Here is a 23,208-nt window from a genome sequence, read left to right on the forward strand (position 1 = left end):
TGGCACAAAAAGAAGAAAAAGAAAATTCAAATCTATTCAGGAAACGTCTGTTCCCAAATTGATAGCAATTGATAACTGATGCCATCTTGCAGGTGCCACGTAAAAGTGAGCCGGGCCGTCGTTTCGGTGTTCCCGTGAATGAGTGAGTGGATGTCATTGAAAATAACAATTGTGGACTCACAGAGAGTCAAATGTCTAGTGGAGGAAGGTTCAGGACGGTGCTGGCCCGGCGGCGGCGCGGCAACTTTTGATAACCTTGAATGAGACCAAGACACCATGAGAGTGCTGCAAATAGAAACATTTGTTACCAGCAGCATCCTGTCAGAAATATGTCCGGAACAAATTTAGGTTCTGAGAAAAGGGAGATAAGAAAACGAAACCTAACTCACACACACACACACACACACTCACGTACACACACGTGCACATACACACACAATCAGTCACTTAGGTGCTCTCGTGAATGAGTGAACGTATGTCACTGAAAAAGACAATGGTGGAATCACAGAGAGTAAAATTCCAATTGATGAAGATTCAGGACAGCAAGGAAACAGTGCACCACTGAATGACCTTCAACTAAGACGGCCTGAACATCATGTACTGGAAACAAGGGAGGAGAGCAGAGACAAGAAAGCGAAACCTAACTCACAGGCAAACCGATACATATTAAGGAAACGTGTGCTCCCAAATTGATACTTGTCTTGTGCCTGGTGGAAAAGTACATACTGTACTGGCCCAAATATAAGACAACCCCGTGTGTCAAAGTCAAAGAAATCGAAATAACCTTCCCACTATCCCACGGTGACAAGATACATACAAGTAAACAACACAAAAAAATACAAACAATGAATAAATAAGAGTGATGAATAAATAATAAATCCATTTTTTTGGGGTGGGGGGATCCTGAGACACCCCCAATAGCATGCTGGCTAATCGGGAGAGACGAGGGCCGCTGCCATGTGGGGGGGCCATCATTTGATCGGCTACAAATGAATGACATTTTAATCTAGCTTTTAATTCAATGCATTTACAATTTCACCATATTCGGAACTACAACACTCATTTTGCATCGCAGTTCTCTTCCCGGTGTCTCAAGTTGGGCGATACCACCCAGGCTGTGATGTACCGAAGTCAAATTCCTTGTTTGGCACGCTCAAACGTGACAAATAAAAAAATCTTGAACATAAAAAATAATTCAACTGCTACAGTAGCCTATTTGTTATATATTTTAATGATGTATCATCTTTTATTTTCTGTTATAGTCACCCATGGTCAGCGCTTAAATATAGTGGAGTCAAGTGACGCGGCGGTATTCCACTATTCTGTGCGCCTGCCATTGGGCCGGTTGGATTTGAAACTCCCGGGCTGCAAAATGGTCCCAGCACGCCACTGGACACCCCAAGCGCTTGGTTAAAAACCACCGGTGCCTTTTAGGAAGCCATCCTTCCTGCTACATGACAACCTGCTCATTTGCCTTTTTTTTTTCCGCAAGCAACCCCCCCTGATGTGATGAGAAAATGTCGGCTGATTGAGTGAGCCAATGTTTTTGATCTTTCAGTCAGTCGACGTTGTCATGAGCTCATTCCACTTTGACTGATGTCGAGTAAAAAATAAATAAATAAATAAATACTTTTACACATGACTTGGCTTCACTTTAAAACGTAGGTTGAGGTGACCCCAAAGGTTGTCCCCCCTTTTTTGCTTGCGTCCCCTCTTTCCCATAGCGAATAAAATCAAAGTGGTGTCCAAAGTCTGGACAAAGGTGGCCAAAATGATATCGCGTTCCATCGCTCAAAGACGCGCACACGTACAGAGCGTCTCCGCGGGAACGCGCTCTTCCAAGGGTGCGTTACTCGCGAAGGTGGGGGCCGAGCAGCAGCCGAAGCAGCCGCAGCCGAGCGAGTGAGCGAGCGAGCGAGCGCCTGTCGAGCGGGCGGCTGTCCTTGTTTCGAGCGGAACGAGTGCGTGCACCACACCGGGATTTCTGCGTTCAATAGCCTCGAGGCCATGAAGACCCCGCCTGCCGCGCGCCTGGCGCTGGTTCTTCTGTCTTGCGTTGTATGGATGTTGTACAGCTGCGCAGACGGTGAGTCCATCGCCCAAAATGTACAACTTAATGATAACTTTAGAAGAACGTGTGTGGTTCGGATGGCAGTGCGGATCCGCCGCCGGGTTCAAAATTGGACCGACTTAGGAAGCTGGGTTAATTGGTCTCAACTCTGGGGCGTTATGGCATTTGAGGAGTTTTTGTACAAAATCAGTCCATTTTCTGCGCAAAAGAGTTTGGCTTGATTTTCAACCCAAATTTGGTCCACCTTTTGGACCCAAATGGAGTTCTTTTCAAATGGATGTAACAGCGCTTGCCTTTGTGCACGTAAACTTTGTGTTGTGAGTGCAAAGAGTCTTTTTTACCAGTTTTTATGCCTCTTCAACAAGCTGACATTGATTGCGAGACGCAATGGCACATTCCAACCCCACTCCCCCCCTCCCTCACCCAAATGCGCACGGCAACTCGAGAGAAAGAAGTTTGCGAGGAAACGAATCTTAGAATGATTCCGGAACTCAAGTGACAGAGCAGAAAAAAATGATTGTAATTGTTAAATATGAACATGCGAGAACCCCAATATCACAGCAAGTCCTCAACATAGACATACATCAAATATGTTTGGGGAGTAAAAGAGCCCCAGTGAGGACAAAACGGTGTATCACTTTGTTGGAAAGGCAAACTCCGTTTTTCTCCTCACATACTGTCTCGGAAATAAGCAAAGGTTGTACTTACGCGTAATGACGATGTCCGTCCGGTCTGCAACAAAAGTCGTTTATTTAATGTGGCGCTCAGCATAAGTGATCAAATAATCATTTGAATAGTGATGGAGTGTATCCAGAGCCCTCCCTGCTCCACGTTTTACCACCAAACAATGTTTCATATCGAATAGGACATGCAACCGACAGAATTAGAGGAGCGAATATATCATTTGATGTTAACGTGGCACTTGTTTGTCCATCCCTCCAAACAAACAAAATCAACAAAAACCTCATACGGGCTACTGTCTACGTATGTAGCGACGTGCACACGCGTAACTTAGCAACACAACTGCGCCACTATTGGCTTTAATATTTGCAACCATACATTGCGTTCTTCTTATTCACCCCCCAAAAAAGGGCAAATACGTTGCACTGGAGCGTGTGTGGGCGGTGGGGCAAAGGAAGTGATAGTCACGAAGATTTGTTACAAGAGGCGTGAAATTCCAACACGTCTTCCTTTGCATATATTGTCAAAGTATCTTTTGGTAATTGATGAAAAGAAAAAAGAAAAAGTTGGAAGTGGAATTTGTTGACTTCTAGCGCCACCATGTGGGCATGAGTTGAGTTAAAAAAAAATCTTTTTCTCTCCCCGAGTGGCGGGAGAATGACAGAAGTGGACTGTAATTCTTCCCTTTTTAGACATGTGCAAGAGTCCTTGAAATCCTTCAGCTTCTTGAAACTGTTATCTCGTGACAAAAATGTGTCTTGTTGATTTTTTGGGTGAATATAATATTTTAGTTTGTATCTTTTGGCGATAGATGAAAATAAATTAAAAAAAGTCGAATGTGGACTCTTTTGACGTGGGCCGCACTTGAGTAAAAAAACAAGCTTGCCTGGCCAAGTGGTAGCACGAGGACTGAATTTCCTCCGTTTTTAGACATGTGTAACAGTCCCTGAAATGAATCAGCATCTTGAAACCGTTTGATGGTTATCTCATGGAAAACAATGCCATGTTTATCTTCTCAGGCTAATTGGCTTTTAATGCCCAAGTCAGTCATGCAGGTGACGCAGTTTGGCAAAAAGTGAATTCGGCCGACTTCATTCTTGTCTGTTTGCTGAATTTCTGCTTTTCACCAAACCAAGGCAACTTTGCTGTTTCATTAGGATTAACCGATCTATCAGGATCAACCAATTCTGGGCCAACATGTGACAACGGATGGACTCTTCACGGCTCCCACTGCTACAAGAAGGCCGGGACAACCAACGGTTGGCAGGGGGCTCATCACGACTGCCTCTGGGAGGGCGGCGACCTGGTCTCCTTCACCGACGAGAACGAGGAAGACTTTGTGAAGGGGCAGATGGGCAGCAGGCCGTTCTGGATCGGACTCTCCAATCTGGTAAGACCAAAGTGCTAGCTAGCGGCTGTTGGCTAGCTACAGGTAGTTGACTGACAACCGCAATTGGTTTCGGCAGGACTGCACAAAGGAGTGGTGTTGGTTTTTTGAAGCGGGAGAAAAGGAGCTGACTTGGTCCAACACCAGTATGACGCCGGCCTACACCAATTGGGACACGCGTCAAAAGGGAAGGTAAGAAGGTCACCTCTTTGCGTTCTGTGTCCGGCAAGATGCACAGGAACATTTTGGAACCCTTTCCAAAAATGTGTGAGCAGGTTCAAAAACAGCTTTTGTTTTCTTTTGATCAAAAAAGAGGAAAATCAACTCCAATTTGGCTTGTCGTGTGTCTCATTTTCCCCCACTTTTCCCCGACAGCTCAAAAGTTGAGTCCTGCGCCTACGTCAACCAAGGTGTGGACACCTATGTTAACGATCAGCCTGGCAAGTGGAGACATGGCTCGTGCCAATCCTCCTTGGCGTACATGTGCAAGCGGCCGCTCGACGGTAAGTCTGAACCCCCGTTGTAATGTTGACGCTGAAAGAAGAAAAGCGCAATTACGTCATCTTTCCGCAGCCTGCTCGAATGGACGTACCTGTTCCCGCAAAGCATCTGCTTCCATTTACTATCAACTGGAGAGTAAGTGACAGCGGCGCTTCTTTTCACACCGCACCATCTTTTTGTGCTTTTCTAACGAGGTTCTTTTGGGTTTCAGCTTCCTTCTGCGACTCTGGCCACTTCCTGTACAAGGACTCTTGTTACTATTTTGAGGGGCCCCGGTCAACCTGGCAACCGGCTGAGGATTTCTGCAAGAACAAGGGAGGTCACCTGGCCAGCGTCCACTCACAGGTTGACGGAGAATTTTTGGCTGGTGAGCGAGCACCAGGGCAAAATGAGCAGGCCAGCAATCGAGCCGCAATGGTTCACAACAAGTCTTTGTTCTGCTCTCCTCAAGCTCACGCGCGAGCTGATTGGAATTGGCTGGGACTCAAGACGAACAATGGCAAATATGAGTGGAGCGATGGATCAATGACAGTAAGTGACAAGTGTGCAACAGATCGAGGTTCAAAAAACTTTCTCCCAGAATGAAGCCGTCATGTTAGAGGGCAAAGGTTAAAAAGTGTCATTTGAGCAGAACAAAGTTGTGCTGAATTAGGAGGACAAATCTGACAAGAATGCTCTCCCTGTCAAATGGTTTGATTTGAATTTGACTTGCCTTGAGTCGTGTTACAAGACAAACGGGTTTTTTCATTTGATGAGGATTCAAATGATCGTTTAGAAGGAAAAAACAATCAAGTGATCAGTAGAATCAAAGTGCACCTTTCATTTTCAAAGTAAACATTTGTTCATTGAAAAGTTCCAGTCTGAATATGGCAACAATTCTGATCATGAGAAAGAGGTTATGAAAATGAATTGGAGAGATTTGAATCAATAAAGTGACTTTGAAGGAATTTGCTGGAAAGCCATCTGAGCAGCTGCAACACCTAACGCGCTCAAGTCACGCAAGTCACTGTGTCCTCCCCCCGCAGGATGATGTCCCGTGGCGTCCAGATTACAAACGTAGTGGCTGCGCCCAATTGTTTCGCGAAGGTCAAGTTGCCATGTATCCTTGCAGTGAGCATTACCCACCCATCTGTCAAAAAGGTCAGAAAGTCGCGACCTCTCATTTGCCCTTTGTCTTCTGGTTGCTCTCCCATATTTGATCCTCTCACATCCCTACAGGCAAGGCCAGAGATTTCTTCCGGGATCTTCCGGTGACGACATCAGCATCAGGTGGGAGCTTGGGCGACCGCTCAGGGCGCAATACACGCGGAGGCGCAGGAGCACTCTCAAGAAAGAAAAAATGGCCCGTTTCCTAGCTCAGTCACTTTCATCTCAAATTGGTTGGATGGGCACTGCGGCGCCCTTATTGTCACGTGATGTCGATTTGCTGCTGAGGGTGGTGTCGTGTCGTGTCGGGGTTCTTTCGTTGGTTCTTCGTGCGTGCGTGTCAGAAGAGCAGCCCTCTCTCTCCTACCGCCCGCCCGCCAGGGGGGGGGACAGCAGAGGCCGGGGAGGAAAAGCAAAGGGAGGGTGGCGGGGGGGATTCCAAGGCCGCACAACTGCTTCCAAATGAATTGCCTTTCACTCATCCAAATAATAATACTACTTATCCACATGTAATCAATTGGGTTATGTGAACATTTGACACATGAAAAAGAAAAAACAAATGAAAAAAAAACCATCTTCCAAATGGTTGATGATTATCGTGAGAAAAACCAAAAAGGGCCTTGTCGATTTTTTGTGGATAGATGATTCCAGAATCAGAAATGGCTTTGTTGACCAACGTTGTGCACGGCAAACAGGCAATTTGACTCCGGTTGATCTCAGCCTCTGTGCAAGGCTTAAGTTCTCATATTGTATTATTGTCAGTCATGCAGGTGACGCAATTTGGCCAAAAGGGAATTCGGCCGACTTCCTTCTTGCCTGTCTGCTCAATTTGTGTTTTTCACCAAACGCTGACAAATGACCAAGGCGACATTGCTGTTTCATCAGGATCAATCAAGAAGTGTGATGCAAAAATGGGATGGACTCTTCACGGCTCCCACTGTTACAAGAAGATGGACACAACCAACGGTTGGCTGGGGGCTCGTTACGACTGCCTCTGGGAGGGCGGCGACCTTGTTTCCATCACCTCCACGGACGAAGAAGACTTTGTGAAGCGGCAGATGGGCGACCAGCCCTTCTGGATCGGGCTCTCCAACCTGGTAAGTCCAAAGTGCTAGCTAGCGGCTGTTGGCGAGCTACCGGCAGTTGACTGACAACCGGAATTGGTTTCGGCAGAACTGCAAAGAGGAATGGTGTCAGTTTTTGGATGCGGGAGCAAAGGAGCTGACTTGGTCCAGCACCAGTATGACGCCGGACTACACCAATTGGGACACGCGTCAAAAGGGAAGGTAAGAAGGTCACCTCTTTGCGTTCTGTGTCCGGCAAGATGCACAGGAACATTTTGGAACCCTTTCCAAAAATGTGTGAGCAGGTTCAACAACAGCTTTTGTTTTCTTTTGATCAGAAAAGAGGAAAATCAACTCCAATTTGGCTTGTCGTGTGTCTCATTTTCCCCCACTTTTCCGCGACAGCTTCAACGTTGAGTCCTGCGCCTACGTCAACCAAGGTGTGGACCTCTACAATCAGCCTGGAAAGTGGAGACATGGCTCGTGCCGATCCTCCTTGGCGTACATGTGCGAGTGGTCGCCCGACGGTGAGTCTGTCTCTTCTTGGGATGTTGATGCTGAAAGGAGGAAAATTGCAATCACGTCGTCCTCCTGCAGACTGCCCGGACGGATGGCCGTGTTCCTACAAAGACTTGGGTTACCGTTACAATCGAGTTGAGAGTGAGTGGCAGCCACGCTTCTTCTGTCTCCACCCGCAGCGTCTCCTTGTGCTTTTCTAAGTCTGTCTGACTTTGGTTTTCAGATTCCTTCTGCGACTCTGGCGAGTTCCTGTACAAGGACTCTTGTTACCATTTTGAGGGGACACGTAAAACCTGGCAAGAGGCTGAGGATTTCTGCAAGAACAAGGGAGGTCACCTGGCCAGCCTCCACTCACTGGTTGTCGGACAATTTTTGTTTGGTGAGCGAGCGCCAAGGCAAAATGAGCAGGCCAGCAATCGACCCGCAATGTTTCACAAGTCTTTGTTCGGCTCTCCTCAAGCTCACGTGCGACGTCATGGACAAGGATGGTTGGCTTGGTTGGGACTCAGGAAGAACAATGGCAACTTTGAGTGGAGCGACACATCATGTCCAGTAAGTGACCTACCTGTGTGCAACAGGTCGAAGTCCAAAAAGTTGTCAATTGGCCAGAATGAAGCCGTCTTGTTAAAAAGTGTGATTTTAGCAGAACAAAGTTGTTGTGAATAAGGAGGACAAATCGGACAAGCATGCTCGCTCGCTCGCTCTGCCTGTCAAATGGTTTGATTTGAATTGGACTTGCCTTGTGTGGTGTTGCAAGACAAACGTGTTTTTTCATTTGATGAGGATTCAAATGGTGATCAATCGAATCAAAGTGCACCGCTCAGTTTCAAGGGAAACATTTGGTCATTGAAACGTTTCAATCTGAATATGGCAACAATTCCGATTGTGGGAAAGAGGTTATGACAATGAATTGGAGAGATTTGAATCAATAAAGTGACTTTGAAGGGATTTGCTGGGAGGCCATCGGAACAACTGCAACAACTAACACACTCAAGTCACGCCCACCCGCTGTGTCCTCCCTCCGCAGAATGATGTCCCGTGGTACAGTTCATACAGATCATCTGAGTGCTCCAAATTGGCATTTGATGGTAACGCTCACCTGACCCAATGCGATACCCTTCGTCCATCCATCTGTCAAAAAGGTCCGAAAGTCACGACCTCTCATTTGCCCTTTGTCTTCTTGGCGCGCTCTCATGTTTGATCCCTCTCACATCCTTGCAGGCAAGGCCAGAGAATTTCTTCCGCTTCTTCTGACGCCGACATCAGCATCAGGTGGGCGGGCGTCCCACCCTGCAGCCCACATGCAAAATACCATTTGTTCTCAAGTGACCCGAGTCTCGCTTGCAGGCGAGAGCGCAAAGTGCGGCTGGTGGCAGGAAAACCCCGCCAACAACTTCTGCTACCTGATCAACTCCAAGCCCACCAAGACCTGGAAGGAGGCGCGAGACAAGTGCGCCCGCCTCAGCGGCAACCTGCTCGGCTTCGCCGACTCGCAGGAACACGCCTTCATCCAAGGTAGGCTGTCCACCGCGTAATGTGCTTGATGAAAGACGACGTTGCAAAGAAAAGCTTGTGGCCCCCAGCGACAAGGACACGAGCCAGACGTCATCCGCGCTTCATTACGGTTAAGCGTTTCGCACATGCACCTGTGAGATGTTTCAACAGTGTTTACCTCTGACCCAAAGGTCTTCTGCCAAAGGCTTCCTCTGTGTGGTTGGACACCACGGTTGAAGACGGCAGCGAGCAGTCGGCCCAATCCTCACCCAATTCCGTCCAGTTGGCCGCCGCAGGTGGGTCGAAAACCTGGCCGGAAAATGTCCATTTCCGTGAAGGAGCGCTTAGCATCTGCCGTCCCCTTCCAGGTAACCCCAGTGACCCCTCCGGCCGACGCTGCAACGCCTTACTCGGTGTCGAGGGCGGCCGGGAAGTCGGCGATTGCGAGAAGAAGCGCGGCTACGTCTGCAAGAGACGAGGTAAGATAAGGTGCTCGGTCCATTCTCCCCAACGCGTGTCATTAGACCAAAGTGATTTTTGTCTGATGTCAGTGTTGATGCAGGCGTGGTCCCCTTGTTTGTCGCATATCTTAATTTTGCTGAAGAATGCAAAAAACGTGGCGCTGTAACGTCAGAATAATCCCAAAATGTGTCCGTCTGTCCTCAGTCGTTCAGACATGTGAAACAAACAAAGGGTGGCGTCGCTTCGGCTCCAACTGCTACAAGAAGATGGAGACCACCAACGGTTGGCTGGGGGCTCGCTACGACTGCGTCTGGGAGGGCGGCGACCTGGTCTCCATCACCTCGCCCTACGAGCAAAGCTTTGTGACGGAGCAAATGGGCGACAAGCCCTTCTGGATCGGACTCTCCAATCTGGTGAGACGCAAGCGCAAGCAAGCGTCTGTTGGCTCGCTGTTGTTACGCCACTGACGACGGACGGGTTTGAACTCTCCAGAACTGCGACAAGACCTGGTGTCAGTTTTTTGAAGCGGGACAAAAGAGGCTGACTTGGTCTAACACCGCTGTGACCCTGAACTACGTCAACTGGCACTCAGGTCAAGACGGAAGGTACGGAGCTCATGTCACCTTTTTGCGACATGTCACCTTTTGGGACACGCAGCGGGATTATGGAACCCGTTTGCAAAATTTGAGAGAGCACACGTGTCAAGGAAAAAGCAAGGAAAAGCCTCCAAATTTGTCATGTGTGTGTTTTCTCCCGATAGTGCCAGCGTTGGTTCCTGCGCGTACGTCAACCAAGGTGTGCACTCCTCCAGTCAGCCTGGCAAGTGGAGACATGGCTCGTGCGGATCCTCCTTGCCGTACATGTGCAAGCGGTCGCCCGACGGTAAGTCTGAACCCCCATTGTCATGTTGACGCTGAAAGGAGGAAAAAATGCAATCGCTTTGTCCTCCTGCAGACTGCCCGGAGGGACGGCTGTGTTCCTACAAAGACTACGGATTCGGCTACAATCAAGTGGAGAGTGAGTGGCAGCGACGCCTCTTCTTTCTTTTCACACCTGCAGCGTCCCCTTGTGGTTTTGTAATCCGTGTTTCTCGGCAGCTTCAGCTTCCTACTGCGACCCTGGCGACTTCCTGTACAAGGGCTCTTGCTATCACTTTTGGGAGAAAAAACGAACTTGGGAGGACGCCGAGAAGTTCTGCCGAGAATCGGAAGGTCACCTGGCCAGCGTTCACTTACTGGACGAAGGCCAATTCTTGGCTGGTGAGCTTCAAAACAAACCGCCGATGCCGGCAATCGTCTCACAGCACTTCACAACATCTGTCAAGTTTGGATGCTCGTCTTGTGCTCAGTTGCGTTTTCTGATTTCCTCAAGGTCACATGCCTTACAAAGAAGGATTGCAATCCTGGGTGGGACTCAAAAAACACGACATAATGTTTGAGTGGAGCGACGCAACACCTGCAGTAAGCCAAACGTTTGGAGCCGTCTGCAAAAGTTGTCACTGGCCCAGAATGAAGGATACATCTAAATGGATATATCTAGTGTGAGAAAATATTGATCTGGCGTGTCGTCCACAGGGCAACATCGAGTGGGTCCCACACGGGCCGGTTGGACGGGGTGACTGCGCTGCCTTGTCGCTGACTGGAAAACTTGAGGACTGGCCCTGCACCGATATTCAGCCATTCATCTGTAAAAAAGGTCAGCAAGTGATGATGACCACGTGCTCTCTCATCATCATAATCATACCTTTGATATATAATGCACTTTACAATTTAAGGCAAATCGAAGAGTGCTAATGTGTCCTCTCTTTTCCTTCCTTGCAGCCAAGGTCCAAGACTTTCTTCTTCCTCCGCCGCCAGGTGGGCGTCCCACTCGGCAGTCGACGTGCGGTGGGCTCTCGTCGCCCGTTTGCCCTCAAGTGACTCCACTCTGACTTGCAGGCCGGAGTGCAAAGTGCGGCCGGTGGCAGGACCGACCCTCCTCCGACTTCTGCTACCTGATCCAACACAGGCCAACCAAGGCCTGGAAGGAGGCGCGAGATGACTGCCTTCGCCACGGAGGCGACCTGCTCAGTATCGCCGACTCACGTGAACAGGCCTTCATACAAAGTAGGCTGGCTGGCTGGCTGGCTGGCTGGTCGGCTGGCTGGCTGGTCGGCTGGCTGGCTGGCTGGTCGGTCGTCTGTCTGTCCTTCTGTTAGTCTGTCTGTCTGTCTGTCTGTCTGTCTGTCTGTCTGTCTGTCTGTCTGTCTGTCCGGTCGTGATCAGAGCTGTTGCATTCCGCCAACGTGGACTGTTTCAAACTCTTGTTGCACATTTGACCATTTACCTCCAAAGGTCTGTACACTTTTCTGCCGAGCGCTCCCTCTCTGTGGTTGGGCGTCAACAACAACATCACGAAAGACGGCAGCGGGTGGACTGACGGATCCCCGTTGGGTTACGCCGTCATCGACGGAGGTGGCTCGAAAACCCAATCGATGTTTGTCTGCGAGGAATGGAGCTGAGCATCTGTCGTCTCCTTCCAGATGACCCCGGTGACCCCTCTGGTGCGTCCTGTCTTTCCCTGCTCACAAGCAACGGCCGCTGGAAGTTTGACGATTGCCAGAAGAAGCGAGGCTACATGTGCAAGAGAAGAGGTAAGACGCGGCGACGCCCGGCCGATTCTCACAACGTGCTGACTCGTGTCTTTTTCTTTTGTCTTGCAGGAAACATTCTAGAACCGCCGCAGCAGCCTCATGACGGTACGTCTCCTTGAACGGTGACTTCAAACGACACGAGACAAAAATGACATGACGACGCTTGTCTTCTTCTTTTTTTTTTCCTAGCGTAAAGAATTCAGGTTGTAAGCGAATGAAGGTTATGCAAGATCAGCTGCTCGCCGTTCAATAGTGCCTATAGCATGGGTGACTAGCCCATGAGCAAAATAATCATTTGTGGCAGCCCGAGTTGGTTCTTTGAGATCATTCAGCATCTTGAAACTGGCCTTGTTTATCTATTGTGACTGTATTCTTTCAGGCTAATAGCCTTCAATGCCCGTGTCCTTCTAAAGACTTGTCAGTTGTGGATTGACAGTCAAGCAGGCGACGCAATTTGGCAAAAAGTGAATTCGGCCGACTTCATTCTTGTCTGTTTGCTGAATTTCTGCTTTTCACCAAACGTTGAAAAATGACCAAGGCAACTAACTTTGCTGTTTTATCAGCATTAATCGATCCCAAGGCATCATGTGACGCCAAAAACGGATGGAATCCTCACGGCTCCAACTGCTACAAGAAGATGGAGACGCTCAACGGTTGGCTGGGGGCTCGTCAGGACTGCCTCTGGGAGGGCGGCGACCTGGTCTCCATCTCCTCAATCTACGAGGAAAGCTTTGTGAAGAAGCAAATGGACGACAAGCCCTTCTGGATCGGACTCTCCAATCTGGTGAGACGCAAGCGCAGGCTGCTGTTGGCTCGCTACCGGTAGTTGACTGACAACCGGGATTGGTTTCGGCAGGACTGCAACAAGGACTGGTGTCAGTTTTTTGAAGAGGGGGAAAAGAAGCTGACTTGGTCCGACACCGGTGTGATCCCGACCTACGACAACAGGGACTCGCGTCAAGACGGAAGGTAAAAAGGTCACCTCTTGGCGTTCTTTCATTGTCAGGGGGGGCACAGAGAAAGAAGGGAAAACTGTTTCTCGGGTGTGTATGTTTTTTTTTTTTGTGACTTTTCTCCACAGCTCCAACATTGAGGCCTGCGCGTACGTCAACCAAGGTGTGCACTCCTCCAGTCAGCCCGGCAAGTGGAGACATGGCTCGTGCGGATCCTCCTTGCCGTACATGTGCAAGCGGTCGCCCGACGGTAAGTGTCCGAGTCGATGTTGACGCTGAAAGGAGGCAAAAATGCAATCACGTCGTCCTCCTGCAGACTGCCCGGAGGGACAGCTGTGTTCCTACAAAGACTACGTATTGGACTACCATCGCGTGGAGAGTGAGTGGCAGTGATGCTTCTTCTTTCCTTTCACACCTGCAGCACCCCCTTGTGGTTTTGTAATCCATGTTTCTTGCCGGCTTCAGCTTCCTACTGCGACCCTGGCGACTTCCTGTACAAGGGCTCTTGCTATCACTTTGGGAGGATGGAGCGCACTTGGAACGATGCCGAGAAGTTCTGCCAAGAATCGAAAGGTCACCTGGCCAGCGTCCTCTCATGGGACGAGGGCAAATTCTTGGCTGGTGAGCGCCAGGGTCAAACTGCTGATGCCAGCTATCGCCGCCCCCCAGCGTTTCCCAATGTCTGACACGTTTGAATGCTCTTCTCCCTTTTTGTGATTTCCTCCAGCTCACGCGCCGTACGTAGGAGGATTGCAATCTTGGGTGGGACTCAAGAAGAACAAGGACAACTTTGAGTGGAGCGACGCAACACCTACAGTAAGCCAAACGTTTAGAGCAGTCTGCAAAAGTTGTCACTGGCCCAGAATGAAGGTGTCATATCAGAGGGCAAAAAGTCCAAGTGAGGACAAAAGCCAAGTCGCTCATTTCTGAGAATATAAAATTGAGTCTGAAACTCAAGTTGTGATTTAAGTGGATGGAAATTGTCCAATGAATTCAAGTCATACTGTGGGAAAGGGTTGATTAGTGGGAGGAAAAAAGGACTCATCATTTTGGAGCAAATGCGGTGGTGGCGAGCGAAACCAAACGCGCCAAAGTCACGTCTGGCTTGTCGTCCGCAGGGCAAGATCGAGTGGGTCCCAAACAGGCCGGCCGGACGGGGTGACTGCGTTGCCTTGTCGCAGACTGGAAAACTTGAGGACTGGCCCTGCACCAATATTCAGCCATTCATCTGTAAAGAAGGTCAGCAAATGACGACCACTCACTTTGCACTTCTCAATAATAATGATAATAATAATGACAATGATAATTAATTAATAAATAAATAAATAAAATTAAATTAAATTAAATTAAATTAAATTAAATTAAATTAAATTAAATTAAATTAAATTAAATTAAATTAAATTAAATTAAATTAAATAAATAAATAAATAAATAAATAAATAAATAAATAAATAAATAAATAAATAAATAAATAAATAAATAAATAAATAAATATATATGAAAAGCACTTTACATTTTAAGGCAAAGCTAAGAATGCTAACGTGTCCTCTCTTTTCCTTCCTTGCAGCCAAGGTCCAAGACTTTGTTCTTCCTCCGCCGGCAGGTGGGCATCCCACTCGGCAGTCGACGTGTGTTCTTTCGTCGCCCATTTGCCCCATACTGACTCGACTCTCGCTTGCAGGCCGGAGTGCAAAGTGCGGCTGGTGGTTGGAGCGACCCTCCTCCGATTTCTGCTACCTGATTCAACGCAAGCGCACCAAGACTTGGGAGGAGGCGCGAGACGACTGCCTTCGCCACGGAGGCGACCTGCTCAGTATCGCCGACTCACATGAACAGGCCTTCATACAAAGTAAGCTGGCTGGCTGTCTGGCCTGTGTCTGTCTGTCTGTCCGGTCGCCATCAGGGCTCTTTCAAACTCTTGTTGCACATTTGACCAGTTACCTCCAAAGCTATGTACACTGCTCTGCCGAGCGCTCCCTCTCTGTGGTTGGGCGTCAACAACAACATCGCGAAAGACGGCAGCGAGTGGACTGACGGATCCCCGATGGGTTACGTCGTCATGGACGAAGGTGGCTCAAAAACCCAATCGATGTTTGTCTGCGAGGAATGGAGCTGAGCATCTGTCGTCTCCTTCCAGGTGACCCCGGTGACCCCTCTGGTGCGTCCTGTCTTTCCCTGCTCACAAGCAACGGCCGCTGGAAATTTGACGATTGCCGGAAGAAGACAGGCTACATGTGCAAGAAACGAGGTAAGACGCGGCGACACTCGGCCGATCCTCACAACGTGCCGACTCGTGTCTTTTGCTTTTGTCTTGCAGGAAACATTCTAGAACCGCCGCAGCAGCCTCATGACGGTAGGTCTTCTTGAACGGTGACTTCAAACGACACAAAAATTACATGACGACGCTCGTCTTCTTTTTTTATTTTCCTAGCGTAAAGAATTCAGGTTGTAAGCGAACGAAGGTTATGCAAGATCAGCTGCTCGCCGTTCAATAGTGCCTATAGCATGGGTGACTAGCCCATGAGCTAAATAATCATTTGTGGCAGCCCGAGTTGGTTCTTTGAGATCATTCAGCATCTTGAAACTAGCCTTGTTTATCTTTTGTGACTGTATTCTTTCAGGCTAATAGCCTTCAATGCCCGTGTCCTTCTAAAGACTTGTCAGTTGTGGATTGCCAGTCAAGCAGGCGACGCAATTTGGCAAAAACTGAATTGGGTCGACCGACTGCATTGTTACCTGTTTGCTGAATTTCTGCTTTTCACCAAACGTTGAAAAATGACCAAGGCAACTAACTTTGCTGTTTTATCAGCATTAATCGATCCCAAGACATCATGTGACGCCAAAAACGGATGGAATCCTCACGGCTCCAACTGCTACAAGAAGATGGAGACGCTCAACGGTTGGCTGGGGGCTCGTCAGGACTGCCTCTGGGAGGGCGGCGACCTGGTCTCCATCTCCTCAATCTACGAGGAAAGCTTTGTGAAGAAGCAAATGGACGACAAGCCCTTCTGGATCGGACTCTCCAATCTGGTGAGACGCAAGCGCAGGCTGCTGTTGGCTCGCTACCGGTAGTTGACTGACAACCGGGATTGGTTTCGGCAGGACTGCAACAAGGACTGGTGTCAGTTTTTTGAAGAGGGGGAAAAGAAGCTGACTTGGTCCGACACTGGTGTGATCCCGGCCTACGCCAACAGGGACTCGCGTCAAGACGGAAGGTAAGAAGGTCACCTCTTTGCGTTCTTTCATTGTCAGGCGGGGCACAGAGAAGGGAGGGAAAACCGTTTCTCGGGTGTGTATGGGTTTTTTTTTTTGTGACTTTTCTCCACAGCTCCAACATTGAGGCCTGCGCGTACGTCAACCAAGGTGTGCACTCCTCCAGTCAGCCTGGCAAGTGGAGACATGGCTCGTGCGGATCCTCACTGGCGTACATGTGCAAGCGGTCGCCCGACGGTAAGTCTGAACCCCCATTGTCATGTTGACGCTGAAAGGAGGAAAAAATGCAATCACGTCGTCCTCCTGCAGCCTGCCCGGAGGGACAGCTGTGTTCCTACAAAGACTACGTATTGGACTACCATCGCGTGGAGAGTGAGTGGCAGTGATGCTTCTTCTTTCCTTTCACACCTGCAGCGCCCCCTTGTGGTTTTGTAATCCATGTTTCTTGCCGGCTTCAGCTTCCTACTGCGACCCTGGCGACTTCCTGTACAAGGGCTCTTGTTATCACTTTGGGAGGATGGAGCGCACTTGGAAGGATGCCGAGAAGTTCTGCCAAGAATCGAAAGGTCACCTGGCCAGCGTCCTCTCATGGGACGAGGGCAAATTCTTGGCTGGTGAGCGCCAGGGTCAAACTGCCGATGCCAGCTATCGCCGCCCCCCAGCGTTTCCCAATGTCTGACACGTTTGAATGCTCTTCTCCCTTTTTGTGATTTCCCCAAGCTCACGCGCCATATATAGGAGGATTGCAATCTTGGGTGGGACTCCAGAAGAACAAGGGCAACTTTGAGTGGAGCGACGCAACACCTACAGTAAGCAAAACGTTTAGAGCAGTCTGCAAAAGTTGTCACTGGCCCAGAATGAAGGTGTCATATCAGAGGGCAAAAAGTCCAAGTGAGGACAAAAGCCAAGTCGCTCATTTCTGAGAATATAAAATTGAGTCTGAAACTCAAGTTATGATTTAAGTGGATGGAAATTGTCCAATGAATTCAAGTCATACTGTGGGAAAGGGTTGATTAGTGGGAGGAAAAAAGGACATCATTTTGGAGCAAATGCGGTGGTGGCGAGCGAGACCAAACGCGCCCAAGTCACGTCTGGCGTGTCGTCCGCAGGGCAAGATCGAGTGGGTCCCAAACAGGCCGGCCGGACGGGGTGACTGCGTTGCCTTGTCGCAGACTGGAAAACTTGAGGACTGGCCGTGCACCAATATTCAGCCATTCATCTGTAAAGAAGGTCAGCAAATGACGACCACTCACTTTGCACTTGTCAATAATAATGATAATAATAATAATGATAATTAACAAATAAATAAATAAATAAATAAATAAATAAATAAATAAATAAATAAATATGAAAAACACTTTACATGTTAAGGCAAAGCTAAGAATGCTAACGTGTCCTCTCTTTTCCTTCCTTGCAGCCAAGGTCCAAGACTTTGTTCTTCCTCCGCCGGCAGGTGGGCATCCCACTCGGCAGTCGACGTGTGTTCTTTCGTCGCCCATTTGCCCCATACTGACTCGACTCTTGCTTGCAGGCCGGAGTGCAAAGTGCGGCTGGTGGTTGGAGCGACCCTCCTCCGATTTCTGCTACCTGATTCAACGCAAGCGCACCAAGACTTGGGAGGAGGCGCGAGACGACTGCCTTCGCCACGGAGGCGACCTGCTCAGTATCGCCGACTCACATGAACAGGCCTTCATACAAAGTAAGCTGGCTGGCTGTCTGGCCTGTGTCTGTCTGTCTGTCCGGTCGCCATCAAGGCTGTTGAATTCCCCCAACGTGGACTGTTTCAAACTCATTTGACCATATACCTCCAAAGGTCTGTACACTTTACTGCCGAGCGCTCCCTCTCTGTGGTTGGGCGTCGACAACAACATCACAAAAGACAGCAGCGGGTGGACTGACGGATCCCCGTTGGGTTACGTCGTCATGGACGGAGGTGGCTCGAAAACCAAATCGATGTTTGTCTGCGAGGAATGGAGCTGAGCATCTGTCGTCTCCTTCCAGGTGACCCCGGCGACCTCTCTGGTGCGTCTTGTCTTTCCTTACTCACAAGCAACGGGCGCTGGAAGTTTGACAATTGCCAGAAGAAGAGAGGCTACATATGCAAGAAACGAGGTAAGACGTGGCGACGCTCGGCCGATTTTCACAACGTGCCGACTCGCGTCTTTTGCTTTTGTCTTGCAGGAAACACGCCAAAAGCGCCGCTGCCTCATGACGGTAAGTCTCCTTGAACGTTGGCTTCAAGGGACGCGAGACATAAAATGACACGACGATGCTTTGGCAGGCTTTAAGGAGATCCTTGTCTGCAACAAGCATTCTGCTGACCTCGTGTGTGAGGCTGAGGGTCAGAAGGAAAGCCGCATCAGCATCCAGTCCGCTTTTTACGGTCGGCGGAGTGACGACGTTTGCCAGGAGGACGCCGACTCAAACAACGACTACTCATTCAATGACCACTCATTCGACGACGACAACTCATTGGAAAACGGTAAGAGCTGAGAATCCACCATTTGCCAACGAAGGCATTTGTCCGCCTACCTCTGAAGCGTTTCGCTTGGTTTTCTCCTGAAAGTCTCCAAACAACTTTGGCCTGCTACGAAACTTCATGAAAATGAAGCAATGCTTACAAACCGTTCAGATGCTCGTTTGGTTCCTCATTCCAGTGCATCAATGCTCATACTCACCAATGTGTTGTAACTTGCAGACGACACCTGCTCAGTGAAAGGCATCGTCCCTCGCTACAGGAAAATGTGCAACACCCAGCAAAAATGCCACATTGAGGTTTTGGAGGACAAGTCCTGCCCTGCCCCCTCCAACTATCTGCAGATGGTCTATAGCTGTGAACAGAAAGGTGGGATTCACGCCTCGCGATCTTCCGCTCTGCACTGAATCTAGGACTCTTCACATTCCCAGAAAAATAATGCAAGGAGTCCCACAAGGGGCTCCATGGCCAGATTTTTATTTTACGCATCCGTTCCGAATTCAAATGACTTTTGGCTGTCCTCAGTGTGTCTCGACAGTCTGGGCATCGCCGACGGCAGCGTCGCGGACTCTTCCTTCAAAGCCTCCTCCTCAATGGAAGACGCCACCCCAGAAAAAGCCCGCCTCAACGGGGAGTCCTGCTGGAAGCCGTCAAAAAATGGTGCGTAGAAAATTGACCGCTTGGCACTTTGGTCTCCTCCTGAGCATTCTTTGGTCTGCCCCCCTCCAGCCCTCGGCAGCTGGATCCTGGTGAACCTCGGCTACACGAGAAAAGTGACTGCGATCGTGACCCAGGGCTGTAATAGCACCGATACTCGCTCCTGGGACATCCCACTTGAGATGAGACTGAGCGTTAATAGGAGGCAGTGGACCAAACACCCGGACGGGAAGGTGAGCCAATGGAGTCGACCGCGACCTCATCCTCCAGTCTTGTCACAACAAACAAGGAAACATTCGATTTCTAGTTCATCGGCGGTGGGACTCATCTGCTTGAGACGCCCGCGTTCGCTCAGTACGTCCACATCCAGCCGCTGGAGAATCGTCCAGAATTTGGCCTCCGCTTCGACATCTTGGGATGCCCACATGAGGGTGAGCAACGCAATCCGCGGCCGCTTTGGTTGCCCAAATTAACAACCCCAAACATGCCACAAACTCTCGCCTTTTGTCCCACAGATAAGACCACCTGTGCCAGAAAGTTCAACAGCCTCCGCATCACCGATTGGATGACGTGAGTCACACCTGACACAATGTTTCATGACCGTGACGGCCAGTCGTCAATTTCACAACTTGCACCTACCTTCTGTAGCTTCTACTGTCCACCGGGCTGTGCCAAATACTTTGTCGCTGGAACATTGGTCTACTCTGCGGTACGTGATTCCCTGACCTACTGGTCGAGGTCTTGTATGTGGCGGCAACTTTGTGTAAATGCAGGACTCGCACATCTGCGCGGCCGCCATTCACGCCGGCGTCATCCGGAACGACATCGGAGGAGATTGTATTGTGATGAGAGCTCCTAAACAGCAAGTCTACACGGGCTCCACCGGGAACGGGATCACCTCCGGACAGTGAGTGGCCGACCTTCACGGAAAAGTCCCATGAAGAGCCACCGGCTAATTAGCGCTTTACTATTTGCAGTTTGAACGACCCGCTGGGTGTGTCTCACACGTTTGCGGACGGGGGTGAGTTCCAAAACCAGTTGTTTATCTCACGCTAACTGTCATGACGACTACAACTCACACGGGGTCTCGCCTGCAGAGCCCAGATGCGCGGTGTCTGACTGGGAGGAGTTTGCCGGGTTCTGCTACAAAACGTTTGACGAGGAAAAGAACTGGGCTGATGCGCAACAAGTGTGTCATGGTTTCGGTGCCGAACTGGTGTCCATCCGCAGCGAGATGGAGCAGGCGTCAGTGAAAACTGTCTCCCACCTTGGTGCGCATCCCGACCGTTAATTAACAGTCCCCGTCAACATCGGAGAACCGGATGAGAGCTCTGTTCCCTCCCATCAGAAACCAGCGACATGTGGACCGGACTGAACGACCTGGCGCTTCCCGGCACGTTGGTGTGGTCGGACCGCCACGAGGTGACCTTCACCCACTGGGCCGCGGGAGAACCCATCCAGCGCGTCGGCCTCGACAAACACTGCGTGGCTGTGTTACGGCAGGTGCGTCCTCAAATGAGCTTTGGGAAGAAGAAGAGCTTTGCGCTCCACTGAAATGGATTGTTTTCTTTCAGACTGGGAGATGGAAGCGAATGTCCTGCGCTCAAGTCAACAGCTTCATGTGCAAAATGCCCACAGCGCATTTTCCAATTGCCTCACCGGAGCCACAGGTGGCGCCGTAGAGTCCGCCTGGCTGTGTCAGTTCCCAACGGCCCAAGAGCCCATGGAGAAAATTGACAATGCAAGCAAGTCATCATCGAAGACAAAGATTGAATGCCCTTCCTACTGTGCTCCAAAGAAATAGTATCACCATTGTAACAAAACCATAAAAAGACAAAAAATATCACTAGCTCAGGCCGACAACATATCCGAAGGCCTGGAGAGAGAACTTATCTTGAGTGTTTTTAGCATTTAGCTTATCTGTTATCAGCCAACTAGATGTCGTGTCCAGATGCAATGTGAACGAGCGTGCTCGCTATGTTCCCTAACACTCGACTCTACTTGGTTTGTCCTTTTTAGTTTTTTTTGCGCGCTTGACTTAACTTTGACTGCCTTTTCGTAAATTTACTGACTCAAAGAGCAAAACACATTGTACAGAAATTCCAGTGCTTTCAAAGAGCCCAATCGTAAGAACGGGAGAGACGAGAATAGTCTCGAGGCTGCAATGAAAGTCCAAAGTCGGTTATTGCTATCGTTCATGAGTTTGGTTTTATTCGTGTCGTGTTGTCTTGTCCTCATCGCCTTTAAAAAACGAGCCCGGACTTGACAGCTTTTTGTTTGAAAGAAAAGCTTCTATAGAATGTATGATTAGAAATAATGAATTTTGAATCACTAGAGAGCCATGTTACTGCCAATGATGCCTGCGACTGTAGAAATGTCTCTGGAAGGGTAATCCATTAATTTTCGATGGTCTCTTACCGCATCTACAATTCACTGTCAATTTATATACAGTTATCGCATTTTTGATTACTGATTGCAGTTTTCGACTCCATCGCTGCTGTCAGAATAATGTTGGTTTTCACTGTCGTTCTCTCTACGCTACGTTATCGCATCTACAATTCACTGTATATTATGTCGATTTATATCCACTTCTTACATTTTTGATTACTGATTGCAGTGTTTTAATCAATCACTGCTGTCAGAAAAATGTTGGTTTTCACTGTCGTTGTAAAAATGTCAAAATAAAAGCAATTGATCACGATTCAGGGTCTTTTTTTTCGACATTGTTTGACTGATTCAAACCGTGGCAACTCCACTCTTCAGTTCATCCCTACCAGCTTTTTTCTGGTGCTTAATTTAAAAACAAAAGGCACATTTTTTCAATGAACTCTCAATGGATTTGGTTGAATGAAATATTTTGAACACTGACGTGTGTGTCTGACTTCATAAGACCAGGTCGGGTTGTTGTGATGCGTCTAGTGTGTTGGTGGAGTGCCCAGTGCATGTCACTTCTCACTGTCAACCCTCACCGCTGGCTAGCAGTATGCGAACGGGAGAGCCGAGTGCGTAAGTCTCTCCCTGCTAGTACATAGCCTCTCTAACAGCAAGCCCTATGTAGTGCCTCCACGCGGCGACACATGGTAACTGGGTACAACACGGACCCAGGCTAAACTACAAGGGACTCGGAGGAGGTTTGGCCCCTAGACGTGCGGGACGCAGGCCTACCGGTGTGTGGACACGCCCTGGTGCCCACGAACCAGCCCCCAACTATGGGTTAAATAGTACCACAGACCAGTGGGCTCCTCGGGAGAGGAATGGGCTAAGGGAGTCAACCCCTACAGAAAATCAATTTCCCCTTGGGTTGGTGTCAGGAAGGGCATCCGACTGTAAAAGGTTTTGCTCCAAAAATATTCTCAGTAGACAAACACAGAAGAGGCAGGGTACAACCTTAAGTACTCCGTGGGCATTTTCATCAGCCTATGACAAAGAGAATGATGGAAAAGGAGGCCAAACCGCAGGTAGATTATATGAGGGCCCTCCGCCCGATGGACTGCGGGGAGGCCTGAACCGGAATAGAGAGGGGCAGGAGGCACGTGGTAGGGTGGCTACATGGAACATCGGCAGCATGTCGCACCGATCGGGGGAGGTGGTTGAGGCACTACACAGGAGAAGGGTGGATGTCTGCTGTGTCCAGGAGTTGAGATGGAAGGGTGGAAGTGCAAGGATGCTGGGTGCAGTCGGCAGAAGGTACAAGTTCTTCTGGCAAGGCTGCAACGAAGGGACCGGTGGTGTTGGAGTACTTATCGCCAAGTGCTAAGCATTAGCAGGGTAAACGAGCGGATCATCTTTGTGAAATTGATCGTTGGGAAGCGCCTGACAAACATCATTTCAATCTATGCCCCTTCAAGTTGGCAGAAGTCAGGACGAGAAGGATGCGTTCTGGGACAAGGCCATCATGGTGCTGTCAGGGATCCCCCAGAATGAGGTTATAATTCTGGGAGGTGATCTGAAG

The 23,208-nt window shown here is 49.3% G+C and overlaps 1 protein-coding gene across 3 annotated transcripts; it reads left to right on the plus strand.

The window, feature by feature from the left end:
* Positions 1 to 1,906: 1,906 nt before the first annotated feature.
* LOC133169666 (macrophage mannose receptor 1-like) lies at positions 1,907 to 21,957 on the plus strand. 3 transcript variants are annotated; one of them, XM_061302048.1, is made up of 68 exons: positions 1,907 to 2,086; positions 3,910 to 4,142; positions 4,219 to 4,331; positions 4,515 to 4,642; positions 4,713 to 4,775; positions 4,852 to 5,007; positions 5,092 to 5,171; positions 5,666 to 5,780; positions 5,859 to 5,909; positions 6,672 to 6,883; positions 6,960 to 7,072; positions 7,256 to 7,377; positions 7,448 to 7,510; positions 7,593 to 7,748; positions 7,830 to 7,921; positions 8,397 to 8,511; positions 8,591 to 8,641; positions 8,717 to 8,884; positions 9,055 to 9,159; positions 9,232 to 9,342; positions 9,530 to 9,738; positions 9,818 to 9,930; positions 10,086 to 10,207; positions 10,280 to 10,342; positions 10,423 to 10,584; positions 10,697 to 10,785; positions 10,900 to 11,020; positions 11,146 to 11,181; positions 11,263 to 11,430; positions 11,659 to 11,778; positions 11,847 to 11,957; positions 12,027 to 12,062; positions 12,521 to 12,741; positions 12,814 to 12,926; positions 13,039 to 13,160; positions 13,227 to 13,289; positions 13,376 to 13,531; positions 13,638 to 13,726; positions 14,029 to 14,149; positions 14,478 to 14,513; positions 14,592 to 14,759; positions 14,848 to 14,979; positions 15,048 to 15,158; positions 15,228 to 15,263; positions 15,720 to 15,940; positions 16,013 to 16,125; positions 16,239 to 16,360; positions 16,433 to 16,495; positions 16,582 to 16,737; positions 16,844 to 16,932; positions 17,233 to 17,353; positions 17,541 to 17,576; positions 17,655 to 17,822; positions 17,937 to 18,056; positions 18,125 to 18,235; positions 18,305 to 18,337; positions 18,405 to 18,605; positions 18,822 to 18,968; positions 19,125 to 19,259; positions 19,329 to 19,489; positions 19,564 to 19,687; positions 19,772 to 19,826; positions 19,905 to 19,965; positions 20,030 to 20,163; positions 20,234 to 20,277; positions 20,354 to 20,527; positions 20,605 to 20,759; positions 20,831 to 21,957. In XM_061302048.1, exons 1-68 carry the CDS (start codon positions 2,008 to 2,010, stop codon positions 20,936 to 20,938), a joined length of 7,896 nt encoding a protein of 2,631 aa, XP_061158032.1. In that variant the 5' UTR covers positions 1,907 to 2,007; the 3' UTR covers positions 20,939 to 21,957. The 3 variants fall into 3 exon arrangements, with proteins under 3 accessions (XP_061158032.1, XP_061158033.1, XP_061158034.1); XM_061302049.1 differs by having other exon boundaries at positions 1,908 to 2,086; positions 3,928 to 4,142; XM_061302050.1 differs by lacking the exons at positions 11,847 to 11,957; positions 12,027 to 12,062; positions 12,521 to 12,741; ... (7 more) ...; positions 14,592 to 14,759; positions 14,848 to 14,979 and having other exon boundaries at positions 1,908 to 2,086.
* The last annotated feature ends 1,251 nt before the right edge of the window (positions 21,958 to 23,208 follow it).

Source organism: Syngnathus typhle, linkage group LG16 (genome assembly GCF_033458585.1).
Source record: "Syngnathus typhle isolate RoL2023-S1 ecotype Sweden linkage group LG16, RoL_Styp_1.0, whole genome shotgun sequence".
NCBI lineage: Eukaryota > Metazoa > Chordata > Actinopteri > Syngnathiformes > Syngnathidae > Syngnathus > Syngnathus typhle.

Bases quoted from the DNA above. Each gene is read 5' to 3' on its own strand.
- LOC133169666 (XM_061302048.1), top strand. From the start codon at position 2,008: ATGAAGACCCCGCCTGCCGCGCGCCTGGCGCTGGTTCTTCTGTCTTGC. The intron at 2,087-3,909 runs GTGAGTCCATCG...CTGTTTCATTAG, and splicing joins GTTGTACAGCTGCGCAGACG to GATTAACCGATCTATCAGGA. The intron at 9,160-9,231 runs GTGGGTCGAAAA...GTCCCCTTCCAG, and splicing joins CGTCCAGTTGGCCGCCGCAG to GTAACCCCAGTGACCCCTCC.